This window comes from Trichoplusia ni, unplaced genomic scaffold (assembly GCF_003590095.1).
Source record: "Trichoplusia ni isolate ovarian cell line Hi5 unplaced genomic scaffold, tn1 tig00004125, whole genome shotgun sequence".
Classification (NCBI taxonomy): domain Eukaryota; kingdom Metazoa; phylum Arthropoda; class Insecta; order Lepidoptera; family Noctuidae; genus Trichoplusia; species Trichoplusia ni.
In genome coordinates, this window is record NW_020800517.1 from 31,200 (window position 1) to 51,430 (window position 20,231).

Consider the following 20,231-nt stretch of genomic DNA (forward strand, 5'->3'; position numbering starts at 1 on the left):
CAGTAAAAGGACCATTAAGCGTCAATAATTTTGAATGTGGGTAATTAGTGAATTTATGCATTCATAAGTATAAAAAGGGGTAAAATAATATTCCTAAAGTCATTTCCTATTGTCAATTCAAGGAAGTAACATCAATATCAATCATGTCTACGTTCAGCATTTCTTATAAGGAATTAGTTGAAGTTTTATTTTTGAGCAATCGAGAAGTGCATAAATGTCTCGAAAATTTAAAAAACAAGTACCCAAATCTTGTTGACGATGATTTGGAAAAAGTTTATCGCGAACTAAGTCAACATTTTATACTTTCAAAAAAGTGGAAAAAATGTGCCAGAAACAAAACTTCATTTTTTGCGAAAAATGAAGAATGGCTAAAGCTATTGTTTAATTTGCCGGTGTCTACAGCAGTAGAAAGTTCTGAAGAGTGTGAACCTGGTCCTTCAAAACGAACGCGAACTGGCCGTCCAGAAAAATCATTTGACGAGTGCTGTGATAGAGCCAAGCGCTATAAAGTTAAGAGTTTGTGTGAAAACAATGAACAACAGACTATTATAAACGCTGCCAAATGTTTAGAAGGAGAATTAAAACCTAAGAAGTTCTCACCAGAACAAGCATTAGCATTATTTTTGGATGCCTCATTGTCGAAGCATCAATATGAAATTATTAAAAAAGCGACGAAGGACTTGGGCTGCGACATTTTTCCTTGCTATGATATAGTTTCAAAAGCCAAGAAGATGTGCTTAGCAGAAGATATAGAGTGCACCGAATCTTACGCTGTTGTAGGCTTACAAAATTTACTGGACCATACCGTGAAACGGATATTCATGACCAAAACGAAAGAAGAGTTGTCGGAAATGAATGATACCTGCACTTTAGATTCGAAATGGGGATGTGATGGCTCTTCCGGCCACAGTGAATATAAACAAGCTTTTGATGAAGAAGACATTTCTGATGAAAACTTGTTTTTGACATCATTGGTACCATTACGTCTTACTGATGCCAAAAATGATACTAATGTTCATTGGTTTAACAACAGTCCATCTTCTACGAGACTTTGCCGGCCAGTGCAGTTCCAGTTTACGAAAGAAACTCGTGAAATCATTAAAAATGAGATTTCAAGAATGGAGGGAGAAATTAAAAATCTTAACGAATCAATTGTGAATATTGATAGGAAAATATATAAAGTGAAACACAATCTACTGTTCACTATGATTGATGGCAAAGTGGCTCAAACCGTTACTGATACGGCTTCAAATGCTGTGTGCTGCATTTGTAAAGCAAAGCCAACCGAAATGAACGACTTGAACCGTGTGAGGACCAAGGTAGTAGACGAGGCTGCGTTAAAAGTTGGCTTGTCTCCTCTTCACGCAAGAATCAAATTTATGGAATGTATTCTACACATCGCGTATAACAAATCATTCCAAATGTGGCGTGTAAATAAAAACACATCGCACTTACGTGATGAAGAAAAAAAAAGAATACAGGGGTTGTTTGCAAAAGCTGGCCTTAAAGTAGACTGTGTCAAACAAGGTTCCGGAACTACCAACGATGGCAACATGGCTCGTAGATTTTTTGCCGATGCAAGAAAAACATCGGAAATTACTGGGGTTGATTTCGATTTGATTTATCGATTTTCCATAATCTTACAAGTCATCAACTCCGGAGCTTGTATAGATGATGTGAAATTTGGTGAATATTGCGAAGATACGGCCGAACGCTATTTAAGCTTGTATAGTTGGTATTATAATTATGCCAAATACCATTCATAAAGTGTTGATACATGGCAGTAAAATTATATCAGCTGCAATGCTACCGATTGGTATGTTATCCGAAGAGGCACAAGAAGCGCGCAATAAAGATTATCGTCAGTACAGATTGCATCATGCGAGAAAATGTTCTCGAGAAAGTACTAATGAAGACGTAATCAACATGCTACTAATTTCTTCGGGTCTTTTATTATATACTATGAGCAAAGGGCCAATAAAAAAGCATTTGCCCTTAGATGAGGATGCAAAAAATCTCCTTAGTTATTAATTATTTTGTTTTATTATTTTGTTAATTTTTCTTATTTATTATTTACATTTTTATAGCTAGCATGTTTGTTGCTATCTATATTTAGTTATATTTGCAAATAAAATATTTATAGTGATTAACTAATATTTTTTTTAATGGTTCCCATTTCGAATGCTAAATTTCGTGGAAAAACCATGACTTATAATCACAGTAATTAACTTATACATACTGTTTACGAGTACGTGGCGCCATCCAGCGGACGTCATCGGCAACAGCAGCACGGGCGACGGCGACGCGGAATAACGCGCGGCGGCAGGGGGCACCGGGCCCTCCCCCCGCACTTTTTGAGTATATAAACGGTGTACCCACCCGCGACCGCGCTACTACAACTATTATTCGGAAACCATTGTACCTAATTTGTCATCATTAAAATCTCAGTTCATCATCATCAGTCTTTTCATCAACGCCGATATCCTCAACAAGACAACTGACCACCTTCCTGCACATAATTTGGTCCTTCGAGCCGGATCTGCGACCTGAACGAAGCACGCACGAGCAACGAAAAGCATCGAGAAGATCACCAACGGCAGTTAAAGGTCAGGTCAATCAATCTTTTCCTTCCTCTTTCCTTGCCAAGATTGTGCTAACATTGTTTGAATAGTATTAGTAATCCGTTAATCGTAGGTAGTATCTGTATGTCCGTTAATTTCTCGATTTCTTTGTTTCGTAACGAGTGAATCTACCTACATCTTTGCATATTATCACGACAGTGTTTAGTTACTTGATTTTGTCGCTCGCAATCACCAAAATGACAAAAAAGAGAAATTCCATCGTAGACACAGAAAGTATTGATGATATTATTCGGGATTTAGTAAAGAAACGCGGTTCCTTGAAGGGCAAATTTACGTTGTTTTCAAAATTTGTTCAATCACTAGAAGCTTCTAATCCAACAGAAATTCAGAAAACGGAATTAGATGAGCGCTTAAAAAAGATAGAAGTCGTGTTTGATCAGTTTTGTAGCATTCAAGATGATATAGATTTGTATGTCTCGGGTAGTCAGATAGATAAAGAACTGCAAGAAAGAGAATCTTTTGAAAATCAATATTATGCTATCGTGGCCAAGTCTAAGTGTATTTTAAAGGAAAGCTCGACAGTTCATAGTGATAACAATAATTGTAAATCACACGCACACGGTATCAAATTACCCACAATTACTTTGCCGAACTTCGATGGTTCATATGATCAATGGCTCGAGTTTCGAGATACGTTTTTATCACTCGTTCACAGTAGTAAAACTTTAGATAATATACAAAAATTCCACTATTTGCGGTCAGTTCTATCAGGTAATGCACTACAGGTTATTAAAGCTTTGGAATTTTCCGCACAAAATTACATCGTTGCTTGGGATTTATTGGAGAATAGATACAACAACAGCCGGTTGCTGGTTCACAATCACGTAAAAGCGTTATTTACCGTCCAGGCAATAAATAAAGAGTCAGCTCCTCAAATACGCAAGCTCATGGATGCTATTTCACGTAATCTTCGTGCATTAAAAACATTAGGCGAACCTACCGACACATGGGATACGTTAATCATCTATATTATAGTCACAAAGTTAGATTCTACAACTGAGCGCGAATGGGAACTTTTCAGAGGTACCCTCACAAACTCGTCATCAAATAAAACAATTTCGTTGTCTGATCTAATGACCTTTCTTAAGGACCGCGCGGATTTTCTAGAAACGGTTAAACCTTCTCATAGCAAATCAATGGATAGTAGTCAAAATAATCACACAAAAAATATGTCGTCAGTAAAAACACATAGTCATGTTTCTACTCAGAAAGATGGAAAGAAATCGGCTAATCACACAAAGTCGCCGCGTTACAAGTGCAATTTGTGCAGCTCAAATCATCCTATTTATTCGTGCGATGAGTTCCTTCTTTTATCATCTAAAGATAAATTAAAGTTAATCGACGAAAAAAATCTTTGCCGTAACTGTTTACGTGCCGGACACGCGTTAGCGGATTGCTGGTTCGGGCCGTGCAAGCACTGTAATAAAAAACACAATACGTTAATACACAGTGAATTCGTTGACGCTAACGAACCGTCTACTGTTTCACACACAGCGCAAATAGTGGCTTCAGAGTCCACTACAGAAATCACACATAAAAATATAGCATCTTCCACTGCATCTCGTTCTCACACGACTCACACGCCTTATAAGGTCGGTAATCTTGATACGCGCTATTTTTATGATCAAGTATTATTATCGACAGCATTAGTGGAGATTGCGGATGCAGAAAATAAATATCACACTACCCGCGCTCTTCTCGACAGTGGGAGCCAGCACTGTTTTATATCCGAAAAGCTTTGCAAAACCCTCAACATTCCAACGATACAGGCCACTATGCAAGTCATTGGGGTAGGCAACTCCGTGACACAATCCACACAATTATGTAAATTAAAAATGCGATCTAAAACAAGCTCTTATAACACACACATTAATTGCTTAGTGTTGTCTCAAATTACAGCACAATTGCCGTCACTAGGCATCCATCATAAAATCGAAATTCCTAATAACATACAACTTGCGGACCCTGACTTTCATTCAAGTAATGAAATTAATTTATTAATTGGTGCCGACAAGTTTTAGGATCTGCTAAATGAAGGTCTAATACGTTTGCCTAAAGGTCCTTATTTGCAAAACACAAAGCTTGGCTGGGTTATCTCAGGTTCAGTTCAAAACCAAAATAAACATAGTTCAAATACTCGTACACAATGTAATTTCACACAAGCATTGGACATCGAACTTAAACGTTTCTGGGAACTCGAAGAGATCACCTGTAATAAACAAATAATGACAAAGGAAGAAATCGCATGCGAAAAATTGTTTAAAGACACCACTTTGCGTGACGATAAGGGTCGTTTTTCAGTGCGTATTCCGCTTAAGGAATCAGCTGATGAGCTGCGCGATACGTTTTCAATGGCCGAGAACCGGTTCTTGGCACTCGAGCGCAAACTAATCCGAAATTCACCTAGTTATAGGCAAATGTATTGCAATTTTATGAAGGAATATTTAAGTTTAGGGCACATGAGCCGTATCGCAGAATATACGCCGCCTTACTATTGCCTGCCCCATCACGGTGTCTTTAGGGAACACAGTACAACCACAAAACTTAGAGTAGTGTTCGATGCGAGTGCCAAGTCTACGTCAGGCAAGTCTTTAAATGACATACAGTTTACTGGTCCGTCTTTACAAAATGACATATTCGCTATTTTATTACGGTTCCGGCAATTTAAGTATGTCGCCTGTGCCGACATCGAGAAAATGTACCGTCAGATATTGGTTCAACCAGACCAAAGACGATTACAATTAATTCTTTGGAGGGAGAAGCCGTCTGAACCCCTTGGCATATATCAACTTAACACCGTCACCTATGGGACGGCATCCGCGCCTTATTTGAGTATTCGGTGTCTTAAACAACTCGCGTTGGAATGCGATGATGACGTCATTGCACAAGTCATTAATAACGACTTCTACGTGGATGACCTAATAACGGGAAATGAAGATCATCAAAAATTACTAGAGATATGTAATGGGGTTGCTAAAGTTCTAGAATCAGCTTGTTTTCCGCTGAGAAAGTGGATCTTCAATGCAAAACCTGCGCAAACCCAATTCGAATCTACGTTTAAAGAGTTATCTTTAGGAGACTCATGCCACACCAAAACGCTGGGATTGGGGTGGTTTAATTCTTCGGACGAATTGTACTTTAACACTCAACATGAGCATACTTTAACTCATGCGACTAAGCGTAGCATTCTTTCCTCTATCGCGCAAATATACGACCCTTTGGGTCTACTCACCCCGATGATAGTCATTGCCAAGATAATACTTCAAAAACTGTGGTTAGCAAAGATAGGTTGGGACGATCCAATTCCTAAGAATATTTTATTAGATTGGCAGAACTTTGTAAACAAGCTACATTATTTACAACATTTGCGCATACCTCGTTATGTGATAGGAGATAACGCGCACACAATTGAGTTACACATTTTTTCTGATTCATCGAAAGATGCATACGGGGCATGTGCGTATATACGTAGCTATACAGATACAGTGATAACCGTGCATTTGTTATGTGCGAAGAGCAAAGTGGCACCGGTGAAACCGGTTTCCATTCCACGCTTAGAACTGTGCGGCGCGGTAGTAGGCGCGAGACTTTACAAAAAGATAATTAGTTCGTTACGATTAACGTTTAATAATATATATTTCTGGTCAGATTCTACCGTAGTGCTAGGATGGCTCAAAATGCCACCGAATCAGTTAAAACCATTCGTGCAAAATCGTGTTGTGGAAGTAAACGAACTAACGGGTGATAAAGCATGGCTTCACGTTAGTGGTAAACAAAATCCAGCTGACTTATTATCGCGCGGAGTGCAATTGGATGTGTTGAATTCTTCTGATCTATGGTGGCGTGGGCCTTCATTCTTACATGTTCATGGGATGGAAGGTAAGCATAGTAACAATCCAAATATTAATTTCGATGAATTACCAGAATTAAAATCCACAAAAATCACATTAGTAAATCAAACGATACCGAGTACTTTTCCTTTCGAAAGGTTTTCCAATTTAACTCGTATGCTACGTGCGGTGGCTTATATAATTCGTTTTGTGAATAATTGTCGACATAAAATTAAATCTCGGCGCCTCATAGATAATTTGTCGGTTGATGAATTAAACACGTCAACAATAATTTTAACGCGTATTGTACAACAACAATCTTTTCCAACTATTTATGATAACATAATTAGGAAAAAATCTTTAAAGTGTCCTCGTAATATTTCTAATTTAAACATATTTTTAAAGTACCCGTCACGAGAAGCTATAAATTATGTAAACAAACATCTTTTACTAAGTAAACATTTTATACTGCGAGATAATAATAAATTGACCATATTCAATCGACATGAAATATAGACGGGTTATATGAAAGTAACAACCTATTTAATTTAGTCGGATCATATTTTAACGACGCAAAGCGCTATCGTTTGTGTTTCTTGGTACCGGAACGCGTCCGTCGCAGGGATTGTGAACTATCGGGACGCCATTTTGAAATAAACGCATCATTCGAGTTTCGAATGCGTACGAGTTTGTTTCATTGCTTTGCATATATCGCGGATCTGGTTGTTATTGTTAATTTTGTTATTGTTTCGTTATCACTTTTTTATTGTTGTTACTTTAATTGTTGCGTTAATTTTATTTGTTATTACGTATAATGGAGCCAGTAGCCAGTACATCTAAGGAAATAAATTCGCCACGAAAAAAACGTCAAAAGGTGCGTAATACAATTTATCTAAAATATATAATAAGTAAAAAGAAAGAGTTGTTTGTTCAAACGCGCTAATCTTTGGAAACTTAAGGTTAATATTAGAAGTAGGTTTTAAATTGTGAAGTAATTGGTTAGGTTAATTGGTATACCTGGAGATATAGCTTGAGCTTCGTGTGACAAGTGACTACCGGTGATTTTTACAGGTGACGAGCTTTACGGTTAATGAGAAAAATATGGTGATCAACGTATATAAGTACGTGAAAGAAAATTGGCCATCGAATGAATATCCCTACAAAACCGAAATAAATAAAAAAACAGCATCGATTTTGGGAATTGGCATAGCATCTGTGTATAATATATTAAAAGAATATAAATCAGAAGAGGGAATAAAATCACCTATCAAGTCTAAAGACAGGCCTAAATTTTATCAGAAAGTAGACGATTTTGATAAATCCGTAATTAGGAAAAAAATTCACAGTTTCTTTTTAAATGGCCAATTACCAACAATTCCCAAGATTCTTCAGGCAGTCAATGATGATGAAGATATGCCAAATTTTAGCGAAACAACTCTCAGGCGGCTAATAAAGCATTTAAACTTTAAATATATAAAACGACAGCGAAATAACGCACTTATTGATAGAGATGACATAACAATATGGCGGCGAAAATATTTGAAATCTATTAAAGACTATAGACAACAAAATCGCCAGATATTTTACATGGATGAGACATGGGTGAATGCAGGTTAGTGTGTTTTTTTTTATTGCAGTGAAACGGCAGACTACCATACGGTTCGCCTGATTGTAAGCAAATACCGTCGCCTTTACCGTGAAGTGATGTGTATGATACTGCAAATCTATTTGCAAAATAAATATAACCCACGCGCCGCCGACCTTGAGACATTAGTTCTTAAGGGCTATCACAAGTGTGTATTAATAATAATGTACTTCAACTCTTTTACTGCGCAAGACGCTAATTAACAAATGTTTAATTGTTTTTACAGGACATACCGTAAATAAAACTTGGGTAGACAAACAAGTTAAAAGTAAGAAGCAGGCTTTCCTAGAAGGACTTAGCATTGGTGCACGTAACCCAACGTCAAAAGGTAAACGATTAATAATTACCCATATCGGCAATGAGAACGGTTTTGTAGAGGGCGGTGAAAATATATTTGAATGCAAGAAGACGGGAGATTACCATGAATCAATGGATGCAACACATTTTGAACAATGGTTCGAAAACGTTCTCCCAAAACTTGGAGAAAATGCAGTAGTGGTAATGGACAATGCACCATACCACTCAAGGCGTCTTGAAAGAATTCCTACTACTGCCTGGAAAAAAAATGATATACAAAATTGGCTTGTAAGTAAGAATATTTCTTACGACGACAATGAAATTAAGACTGAATTACTGCTAAAAGTAAAAAATGTTAAAGACAATTTTAAAACTTATGTAGTGGACGAGCTTGCAAAAAAATATAAGGTGGAAGTATTGAGACTCCCGCCATATCATTGTGAGCTTAATCCAATTGAGCTAATTTGGGCCAACGTAAAAGGATATGTTGCTCGCAAAAATACAAATTTTAAATTTGACGAGGTAAAACAATTATTACAAGAGGGACTGCAGCAGATTACTTCGGAAAATTGGAAGCGTTGTGTGGAGCATGTTATCAAGGAAGAAGATAATTTTTATTCCAAAATCGATGAGATGATTGATAAAACTGTAGACAGCTTCGTGATACATGTCACTGATTCTGACACAGAAATGGAAACATCTGAATCTGACGAATAATTATTCTTAAATAATATTTATGTTAATTAATATTTGTTACTTAATAATTTATTAAATCTTAAACAAATTCATTTTTTTTGTTGGTCCAAATGTTGTGAACTCCTGAACACTTGTTTACAAAATTTATAGCTTCTCATGACGGTTACTTTATATTGTTATGCAGTCGACATAGATTCACGCGTCTGTTATTTGAACATAAACATAGGGAATTATTACATGCGGGGCCCCAATTGTTACTCGCTACGATACGAGAATCTTGGTGGCCACTTAGAGGTCGGAACTTGGCAAAACAAATAGTGCATACCTGTGTGAAATGTGTTCGTATGAAAGCCAAACCTTTAAATATTCAGATGGGTAATTTACCAAATGAAAGATTGATACCCGGGTATCCATTCATGAACTGTGGGGTCGACTATGCCGGACCATTGTTCATGTTGAACCGTCCCGGAAGGGGGGCAAAGTTAACGAAATGCTACATATGTTTATTCGTGTGTTTTACAACGCGTGCTGTACACATAGAGTTGGTTACGAATCTCACGACTGAAGCATACCTATTAGCATTAAAGCGCTTTATTTCTAGACGAGGTAAACCTTTGCAGATCTTTTCTGATAACGGTACAACATTTGTAGGTGCTCTAAAGGAATTTGCTAAATTTCTAGTAGATAATGATAGTGATATCCGGGATTATGCTTCAAATAATTTAATTAAATTCACTTTCATTCCGCCGTATTCTCCTCATTTTGGTGGTCTGTGGGAGGTAGGCATCAAGTCATGTAAATTTCATTTAACTCGCGTAGTAGGAAATGCACGTTTAACTTACGAGGAATTAAGTACTGTGTTAGCACAAATCGAGGCTGTCTTCAACTCCCGTCCCATGTTCCCGTTGTCCTCCGACTCCTGCGACTTTCTTCCTCTGACTCCCGCTCATTTCCTGATTGGCCGACCGCTCACTGCACCCGTCAGTCAAGACTTGACCACAACGGCTACGCAGTGTCTTCGCAGATACGATCGTGTGGAACAGATGCGTCAAACCTTCTGGAGCAGATGGTCTAAGGAATATGTTTCTGAACTCCAGAAAAGAAACAAATGGCAGACCAACCAGGATACTATCGTTCCCGACACACTCGTGCTCGTGAAAGAAGACAACCTACATCCACTCAAGTGGCGCCTTGGACGAGTTCTACAGACATTCCCGGGCAAGGATGGCATCGCCCGCGTTGCACACATAGGAACAGCGACGGGCAACATCAAGCGGTCATACTCTAAGATATGCCCACTCCCGCTTCCTGATGACAACATCGCGACAGCTGCTTCTTTGGAACCGGGTGCTTCCAAGGCCGGGGGCATGTTTACGAGTACGTGGCGCCATCCAGCGGACGTCATCGGCAACAGCAGCACGGGCGACGGCGACGCGGAATAACGCGCGGCGGCAGGGGGCACCGGGCCCTCCCCCCGCACTTTTTGAGTATATAAACGGTGTACCCACCCGCGACCGCGCTACTACAACTATTATTCGGAAACCATTGTACCTAATTTGTCACCATTAAAATCTCAGTTCATCATCATCAGTCATTTCATCAACGCCGATATCCTCAACAAGACAACTGACCACCTTCCTGCACACATGCTTATTGTTTAATTATTAACGATCGACTTGTGGAATACAAACCGCTAAGTAACATTGTGCGCATGTTATCATGACTGCCATTGTAGATGTTCAAGGTTTCACAACAGAAGTTAACGAATTTATAATAAAGGAGATTGCGATATTATGCGATAAAAAAATACAGGTATTTCTAATAAAACCTCCATTCCTATTTTATGATTTGACTAAACAAGAACGGCGACAAGTAAGTTGGATTGAGCGCAATAGAAAGATTAACTGGAATGAAGGAATTGTGCCTTACTCAAATTATCAGAATTTAGCTATAAATATTTTAAGAGATAAATGTGTTTATGTCAAAGGTTCAGAAAAAGTGTCATGGTTAAGAAACATTGTAAAAAGTACTAATATTTATAACTTAGAAGATAAAAGTTGTCCTAGTTTATTAAACTTATATAAAGAATATGAAAACTCTCATGATCTGTATAGTTGTATTTATCATGATGCAGTATGTGCCTTAAAAAACGTTCTCTGTTTAAATAAATGGTGTATAAACTATATAGTATAAACACTCTAACTAATAAATTTTTTGAAATAAATATTTTCTTGTTTTATTCATTTAAGGTTGATCATATAGTAATTCCCACAGTTCATGGTTTAATTTTCTAACAGATGTTCGAATCAAAGTATTGACTAAGTGAATACAATGAAAACCATATAAGGAAGTGCATCGAATGAATGATGAATGATGTCATACAACACGCGTATCGTTAAAGTAAACAAAGAGCATGAAGTAGTCTGCTATTTCGTTACATACTTGACGACACGTTTGGCTTAATGGTTAAGACCTGGGGGCTTATTCTTCAAGCTAATTTTAATTCCTTTTGTTTTCGGCTTATAATTGTGACAACCCTGAATAATTTTTTTATTCTTAAATATCTCTGAGATCCCACGAGATAAGCAAGGAATTATTTTTGTGTAAGTAGTATATACAAAGGGCTTCAAATTGATATAAAAATCAGATGCTTATACAATAGGGTTCCGTAGAAAAAAAATAATGTTTTTTTTTTTTTTAAATATGAATATCTCCATGTTCATAAGTAGTACAGCATTACCAAAGCCTTTAGTGAATGGGCTTTAATAGCTCTATCAAAAGGCTTTTCACGATCTTCTGTACCTATGATACTTTTTTAACTAAAATTATATTTCTAAATTTCGGCCAAAAAAAAGCGTAAACTTTAAAAAGAAATATCTCCTAAACTAAACAAAACTATCACCCAGGAGTTCTACTCTTGCCTTTGGAATCATGATGACTGTCGGTTTCTGCCCGAAAACGATCATGTCCAAATTATGGGTCCCATAACACACTGTGCGACGGCGACCCCGGTCTTTAACTCAAAGGCAGGAGACAGTGACGATGGAACGGTTTGCCATGATGGAAGAGCGGCGGATTGAAGCCGAAATGACAACAACCCAAGCATTAATTCAACTGTCACAACAAATTGGCAATATTGCAAGGGCTTTAACATCTATAGCTACAGCAATTTCAGACGTAGCCAGAAAAATGCCAGAACCTTAAGAAAGGCATCTTAACAATTTTTTTTTTTCAGCAAAGACCTCCCTTAGATTTTTTTTTATGTATTAAACCGTAAAAATACTAGTTAAACATGCTAGTTAAATGAAGATTCCCAATATGTTCGAGTAGTATATTATTGGGCATTCTGTCCCACTCCTTCGCTCATGCATGCGCATTCGCGTCGTGGGACAGAATGCCCAATAGGTTATGAGCGATACATATCATGGAATAGAACGCCCAATGGGTTTTGAGCAATTCACTTGATTCTCAAATTTTGATAAATTGTGTGAATTAAAAGAAACAAAGAATGAATTGCGTTAAAATGATATTAAACCATTAAAACGACTTGTTGTATTGCGTTCCAACGTGATCGAAACGACTTGATTCATTGAATTGCGTTAAAATGATATTAAACCATTAAAACGACTTGTTGTATTGCGTTCCAACGTGATCGAAACGACTTGATTCATTGAATTGCGTTAAAATGATATTAAACCATTAAAACGACTTGTTGTATTGCGTTCCAACGTGATCGAAACGACTTGATTCATTGAATTGCGTTAAAATTATGTTAAACCATTAAAACGACTTGTTGTATTGCGTTCCAACGTGATCGAAACGACTTGATTCATTGAATTGCGTTAAAATGATATTAAACCATTAAAACGACTTGTTGTATTGCGTTCCAACGGTGATACACCATCGAAACGACTTGATTGTAATGTTTTCGTTTTTGCGCGCTCACAACTGGGTCTATCGTCTGGTCCAGACTCAAACGCAGTATGCTTTTTCATCGCAATAACGATAGGAACCAACAGGCAATGTTTGTAATGTTTTCGTTTTTGCGCGCTCACAACTGGTTCTGTCGTCTGGTCCAGACTCAAACGCAGTATGCTTTTTCATCGCAATAACGATAGGAACCAACAGGCAATGTTTGTATATTTTAAATATGCTATTGCGCGCTCACAACTGGTACAATCGTCTGTAACACAGACTGGTACGCAGTATGCTTTTTCATCGCAAGGCACATAATAAAAAACAAACTAAAAGTGTAATAATATATTGATTAAATTGTATTTATTTAAAATATATATATGACACAAGTAATCTATCTATATCTTCTATACTTATAATAAATCTGTAGAGAGGTCAATTCTGTACATAAAATATATTTAAAAAATAACTATCAAGGGGTGGTTAGGGATCGCTACTGATGCCAAAAATGCAATCAGTAAAATTTTTGTCTGTCTGTCTGTCTGTCTGTATATTCGTTATAGAAACAAAAACTACTCGACGGATTTTAACGAAATTTGGCACAATTATTCTTCATACTCTTGGGCAGGTTATAGTATACTTTTCATTACGCTACGACCAATAGGAGCAGAGCAGTGAAGGGAAATATTGGGAAAACGGGGTAAGTTACTCCATTTTTTAAGCTTCCGTCACGTGTGCAGGCTTATAGGTTAAAGCTACATAGAAATCATGTATGACGGAAATATTCTCCCTAAAATTATATAAAAAATATTCCTCGACAGCATATGTCTAACTTTTATGGTTGACTCACAATAACACGTGAAACTCCCGATAGCTTAGCAATTCGGAGATTTCTGATTGTATTTGTCTACTCTAACGTTTACAACACTATCACTCATCCCCAATTAAAAAAGTTAACATTATTACCTATTCAATAAAAAAAGAATCATGTAAATCGGTGTAGAAACACCAAAGTTATACATGAAATAATAAGAAATCGCGCGTGAATACAGAGTCATGCTATAAGGATTATTTTTGTGTATCGGTTGCCGCGCTCGACGCGCGTCGTGGCGGGAGGTATAAAAAGGCGGGGGGTCCGCGCTCGAGCGTCATACAATATTTGGCTGTTGATGCGAATAGACGTTCAGACTGTTCGACCTTATTGACAATCAATAATTGTTATTTGCAAACCGTGCTTATCAGCACGACTTTTAGTCTTTGAATAGTTTATTTTTAGAATTGTTTTGTTGTTAGTTTATATAATAGGTATTAGATTAATAGTATTAGTAGTAGGTACACCTATTAGTTATTTTGGTAGTGTTTAATTGTATTAATAGTTTATTTTCGTAATTGGTAGTGTTTAATTATATTAATAGTTTATTTTCGTAATTGGTAGTGTTTAATTAAATTAATAGTTTATTTTCGTAATTGGTAGTGTTTAATTATATTAATAGTTTATTTTCGTTATTATTATATTAGTTATTTTGGTAGTGTTTAATTGTATTAATAGTTTATTTTCGTAATTGGTAGTGTTTTATTATATTAATAGTTTATTTTCGTAATTATTACATAATAACTATATATAATTGTAAGTGTAAGGTAGCTTCAGTTACCGTCGATTAAAAATACACAATGCCACCTAAAAAACGACCATCTTTATCTCGAAATTCGAGAGATGCTAAAAGGATGAGAAATGCGCGTTCTCAAGAATCGGCAGAGGAAAGAGCACATCGGTTAAACTCTATGAGAGTTAGTGCCTCAACCTCTCGAGCCAATGAAAGCTCTCCAGAGAGAGAGATGCGATTAGCAGCTGACAGAGCGAGACGAGCTACATCACGGGCGTCTCAAAGCTCTTCTCAACGAGAGCTGAGGCTTACCATTGATCGAGAACAACATGTGTTATCCCGAGATGCTGAAACTGCGTCACAACGAGAATTGCGTCTCACTGCTGACCGCGAACGGCATACATTGTCTCGCGAGTCAGAAACCTACACTGAGAGGGAATTGCGTCTCACAGCTGACCGCGAACGTCATATATTGTCTCGCGAGTCAGAAACCTTCACTGACAGAGAATTGCGTCTCACAGCTGACCGCGAACGTCATATATTGTCTCGCGAGTCAGAAACCTACACTGAGAGGGAATTGCGTCTCACAGCTGACCGCGAACGTCATATATTGTCTCGCGAGTCAGAAACCTACACTGAGAGGGAATTGCGTCTCACAGCTGACCGCGAACGTCATATATTGTCTCGCGAGTCAGAAACCTACACTGAGAGGAATTGCGTCTCACAGCTGACCGCGAACGTCATATATTGTCTCGCGAGTCAGAAACCTACACTGAGAGGGAATTGCGTCTCACAGCTGACCGCGAACGTCATATTTTATCTCGAGAATCTGAAACTTTAACTCAATATGAAGACCGTTTGACAAATGATAGGGTGCACCATAATGTTATTCGATCTCTCGAAGACGCACATGAGCATGAACAACGACTAGAGTCGGTACGCGAATATTATAATTCTTTGAGACAAGAACGATCAGTAAGTTTGTCTAATGAAAGATTAAGAATCGAAAATATTCGGTCTCTTGAAACGGACGAACAGCGAGAGGCCCGTCTTACTGCAGACAGATTTCGACATAGCCTTAATAACTTAGATGTACACATAGAAGATCAATCTAGAAATTCGGTGGCTTGGTCCGACAAATATAAAAGTGGGTTTGCTTATAACCTCACAATTGATTATGGATCATCTTCTGTAATAGGCGATATGAACGTGGTATGTCGTTTTTGTAATGCTTCAAAGTGGAGTAAGGAGTCAGCTGGTTTCTGTTGTTCTACAGGTAAAATAAATTTGCCTTCATTCGAAGACCCACCGGAACCTTTGAAATCACTACTTTTAGGGGAACATATACAATCTAAACAGTTTTTAGATAATATTCGCACTTATAATAGTGCATTTCAAATGACATCCTTTGGCGCTCAACAAATCTCAGAAGGTCATTTCATGCCTACTTTTAAGATACAAGGTCAGGTTTACCATTTGATAGGATCCCTTTTGCCTGAAAACCAACCTAAGTTTCTTCAAATATATTTTGTATCCGACTACAACGAACAGTCGAATATAAGAAATCAATATTTCCCGAATTTAAATACTGAACTCATATCACAACTTCAGAACATGTTGCATCAGGTTAATTCGTATGTATGCAGTTTTAAATCGGCATTAGAAGCTCTTCCTCGAGATGATGATAACAATTATAAAATTGTTATAAATGCCGATAGGCGTCCAACTCAGGAACACCCTGGGCGTTATAATGCTCCATCCACGAATGAAGTTGCTGTGGTATTGGTCGACCAGGAATGTGATAGGCGTGATATCGTTATCCGTTCCAGAGATAATCGTTTGCAACGTATTTATGAAACCCACAGGGCTTACGACAGTTTGCAATATCCTTTGATATACTGTCGAGGGGAAGATGGTTATAATTTTGCTTTATACCAAACTGATCCGCGTACAGGCGCACCTAATTATAATAAAAAGATTTCATGCCTTCAATTTTACTGTTACCACTTGCAAGTAAGACGGAATAGGTTTGTATACTTTCAACGTTTTCGTGGCTTATTCAATCAGTTTATTGTAGACATGTACGCAAAAATTGAAACCGAAAGATTAGTTTATATACGATCTAATCAAAGGCAGCTGCGCGTTGAAGAATACGTGCACCTTCGCGACGCCATGCAGCAAGATAACGATACGGTGAATATGGGTCGTTTAGTTATTTTGCCCTCTTCTTTTACTGGTGGTCCACGATACATGCACGAACGTACTCAAGATGCTTTTTGTTACGTAAGAAAATATGGACGTCCCGACTTATTTATTACTGTAACTACCAATCCTAAGTGGGATGAAATTACTCGGGAGCTTCTTGAGGGTCAAGCACCGCATGACCGCCATGATATCATAGCAAGAGTTTTTCATTTAAAATTAAAATCAATGATAGATCTACTTACCAAAGATAAAATTTTTGGAGAAGTATTGTGTTATATGTATAGTATTGAATGGCAAAAACGCGGCTTACCTCACGCACATATCCTGCTTTGGTTAAAAGATAAGGTTCGACCTAATGATGTAGACAGTTTAATCAGTGCTGAAATTCCAAGTCCGATTGCAGATCCCGTGTTATACGACATTGTTAAAACTCATATGATACATGGTCCATGTGGTTCGTTTAACGGGAATTCTCCTTGCATGCAAGACGGTCGTTGCACTAAAAGATATCCAAAAGCCTTAGTGGATGGCACTGTAACAGGACATGATGGATACCCATTATATCGTCGCCGTTCAAGAGATAATGATGGTTTTACTGTTGAAAAGCGAGTGTCTGGACAACAAGTTACTTTAGATAATAGGTGGGTCGTTCCGTATTCTCCTGTGTTGTCCAGAGCATTTCAAGCTCACATAAATGTTGAAATGTGTAATAGTGTAGAGTCAATAAAATATATTTGTAAGTATATTAATAAGGGCAGTGACCAAGCTACATTTGCTTTGAGAAATGAACATGATGAAGTTACAAGATTTCAGTCAGGCAGATATATAAGTTCTTCAGAAGCTGTGTGGCGGATCTTAAGTTTCAACATTCACGAAAGATATCCACCTGTGACTCATCTGGATGTTCATCTTGAAGGCGGCCAACGTATATATTTCAACGCCGAAAATGTCACAGAACGGTTAGAGAACCCTAGACAAACAAGTTTATTAGCATTCTTTCGACTTTGCCAAACTGATGATTTTGCAAAATCTCTTTTGTATGAGGAAGTTCCATCGTATTATACCTACGATAAGCAACGGGGTGTCTTTAATCGAAGACGCCGTGGCAGGCCTGTAGATGGCGAGTCAGGTATTTTTAAAGAACATGTTCTTGGTAGAGTGTACACCGTTCATCCTAACAACGCTGAGTGTTTCTATTTGCGATTATTATTACATACCGTGCGAGGACCAACCTCATTTATAGATTTGAGAAAAGTAGACGATGTTGTTTATCCCACTTATCAAGCAGCTTGCCAAGCGCGTCATTTGCTTGAAAATGATCAGCATTGGGATGACGCTTTAGCAGAATCCTGTGTTAGTGATAATCCACGACGGTTACGCCATTTATTTGTAACATTACTCACATTTTGTAATTTGTCAGATGCTGTAACATTATGGGAAAAATATAAAGAAAAATTTTCAGAAGACTTTCTTAGAAATATACCTAACAATGATGAAGGCACAACTAATGATAATTTCCGTGATCTTGCCATAAATCAGTGCTTATTAGCTCTTCAGGATGACTTAACAGCAGTAGGCGGTAAATCACTCTGTGAATATGGTTTGCCAACACCAACCTCAGTCGGAGAGGTAACTAATAGGGAATATTCCGCAGAGATTGGTTACAATTTAACGGAACTGCTGACAACATTAGAAAACGGTGTCCCAATGATGACTGCAGAACAACGTTCAGTTTATGACCGCGTGTGCAATAGTGTTCAAAATAATTTGGGAACAATATGGTTTTTAGATGCACCTGGAGGAACTGGAAAAACCTTTTTGACTAAAATTAATATTGGCTTATGTTCGAAATCAGCGTAAAATTGCTCTTGCCGTAGCTTCATCAGGGATAGCTGCAACATTGCTACCAGGAGGTAAAACTGCTCACAGTATGTTTAAAATACCAATTGATTTAGATCGCACGGAAAATCCAACCTGTAGTATTTCAAGAAATAGCGACAAAGCTAAGGTATTACGCGAGTGTAGTTTAATCATATGGGATGAATGTACGATGGCCCATCGAAAAGGAGTAGAAGCGGTAGACAGAACTTTAAGGGATATAAGACAAAATGATCGACCAATGGGCGGTATCACGGTTTTATTTTGTGGTGATTTCCGACAAACCTTACCGGTAATACCACGGGGAACCCGAGCTGATGAGGTTAGGGCTTGCCTGAAAAGCTCTTATTTATGGCGAGATATACAATCGGTGCATTTGACTATAAATATGCGAGTGAGAACTGGAGATAACCCGGATGATAGTCAATTTTCTGACACATTATTAAAGATTGGTGAAGGTACCTATCCACAACTACACCAAGGAAAACTTATACTGACGCCTGAAATTATGTTGTATGGTGCAATCTCAACCACATCTTATATCGTCGGTTTACGGTGACGTAACAAATATATTAAATAGGGACAATTCTTGGCTATGCGAAAGATCTATTTTAACTCCTCGCAATGACCAGGCATCTGAGATCAATAACAAAATACTGTCGAATATACAGGGGGAAAGCAAAGTTTATAGATCAATAAATAGAATGGTCGATGAACAAGAAGCCACTAATTACCCGATAGAATTTTTAAATCTTTAAATATGCCCGGACTTCCCTCTCATGAAATTTGTTTAAAAATTGGGATACCGATTATTATGCTCCGAAATTTAAAACCACCACAACTTTGCAATGGAACTCGACTAAAAGTAACCCAGTTGCAACAAAATATAATCGAGGCTCAAATTTAACAGGTTGCGGTGCAGGAGAAACCGTCTTTATTCCCAGAATACCCTTAATACCAAATAATTTTCCATTCCAATTTAAAAGGACGCAATTCCCAGTATCGGTGTGTTATGCAATGACAATTAACAAGGCTCAAGGGCAGACTTTTCGTGTTGCTGGAGTAGATCTCAGTGTCAGTTGTTTCTCACATGGTCAGTTGTATGTTGCTCTTTCCCGTGTTAGCAGTTCTAAAAGTCTTTATGTTCACGTGCCGGACGGGTCAACTTTCAATATAGTTACCCGGAAGCTTTGCACTAAAGTATTTTCGTTTTATAGGTACCTTTACCTTACCTTTATAAGGCAGTGGTACTTATATTGCCACCAGAATTTGAACCTTAACACATTATTATAAAGTTTAAAAGCTATAAATATTTTTAAGTTCTGTGTCTTATAAAGGGTTAAGCCTTATGTGAACGTGATCTAAACAATATTACCAATATAAATAATAATAATAAATATACCAATACATTAACTTAATACACAAGGAGTTACACGCTGACGGAGTCGCGGACACAGCTATCTATACTTTCTGCCGGAAGTCACTATTCCACGCGGACGAAGTCGCGGCACAAGCTAGT

General features: G+C 37.7%; 1 protein-coding gene across 1 annotated transcript; it reads left to right on the top strand.

Moving 5' to 3' along the window:
- Positions 1-2,304: 2,304 nt before the first annotated feature.
- Positions 2,305-6,868, top strand: LOC113508216. The gene has a single exon (XM_026891171.1). The coding sequence runs from the start codon at positions 2,819-2,821 to the stop codon at positions 4,661-4,663; it is 1,845 nt and encodes a 614-aa protein (XP_026746972.1). The 5' UTR covers positions 2,305-2,818; the 3' UTR covers positions 4,664-6,868.
- Positions 6,869-20,231: the final 13,363 nt, after the last annotated feature.

What these genes read in the sequence shown, in the direction of transcription:
- LOC113508216 (XM_026891171.1), top strand. Translation starts at nt 2,819, where the DNA reads ATGACAAAAAAGAGAAATTCCATCGTAGACACAGAAAGTATTGATGAT.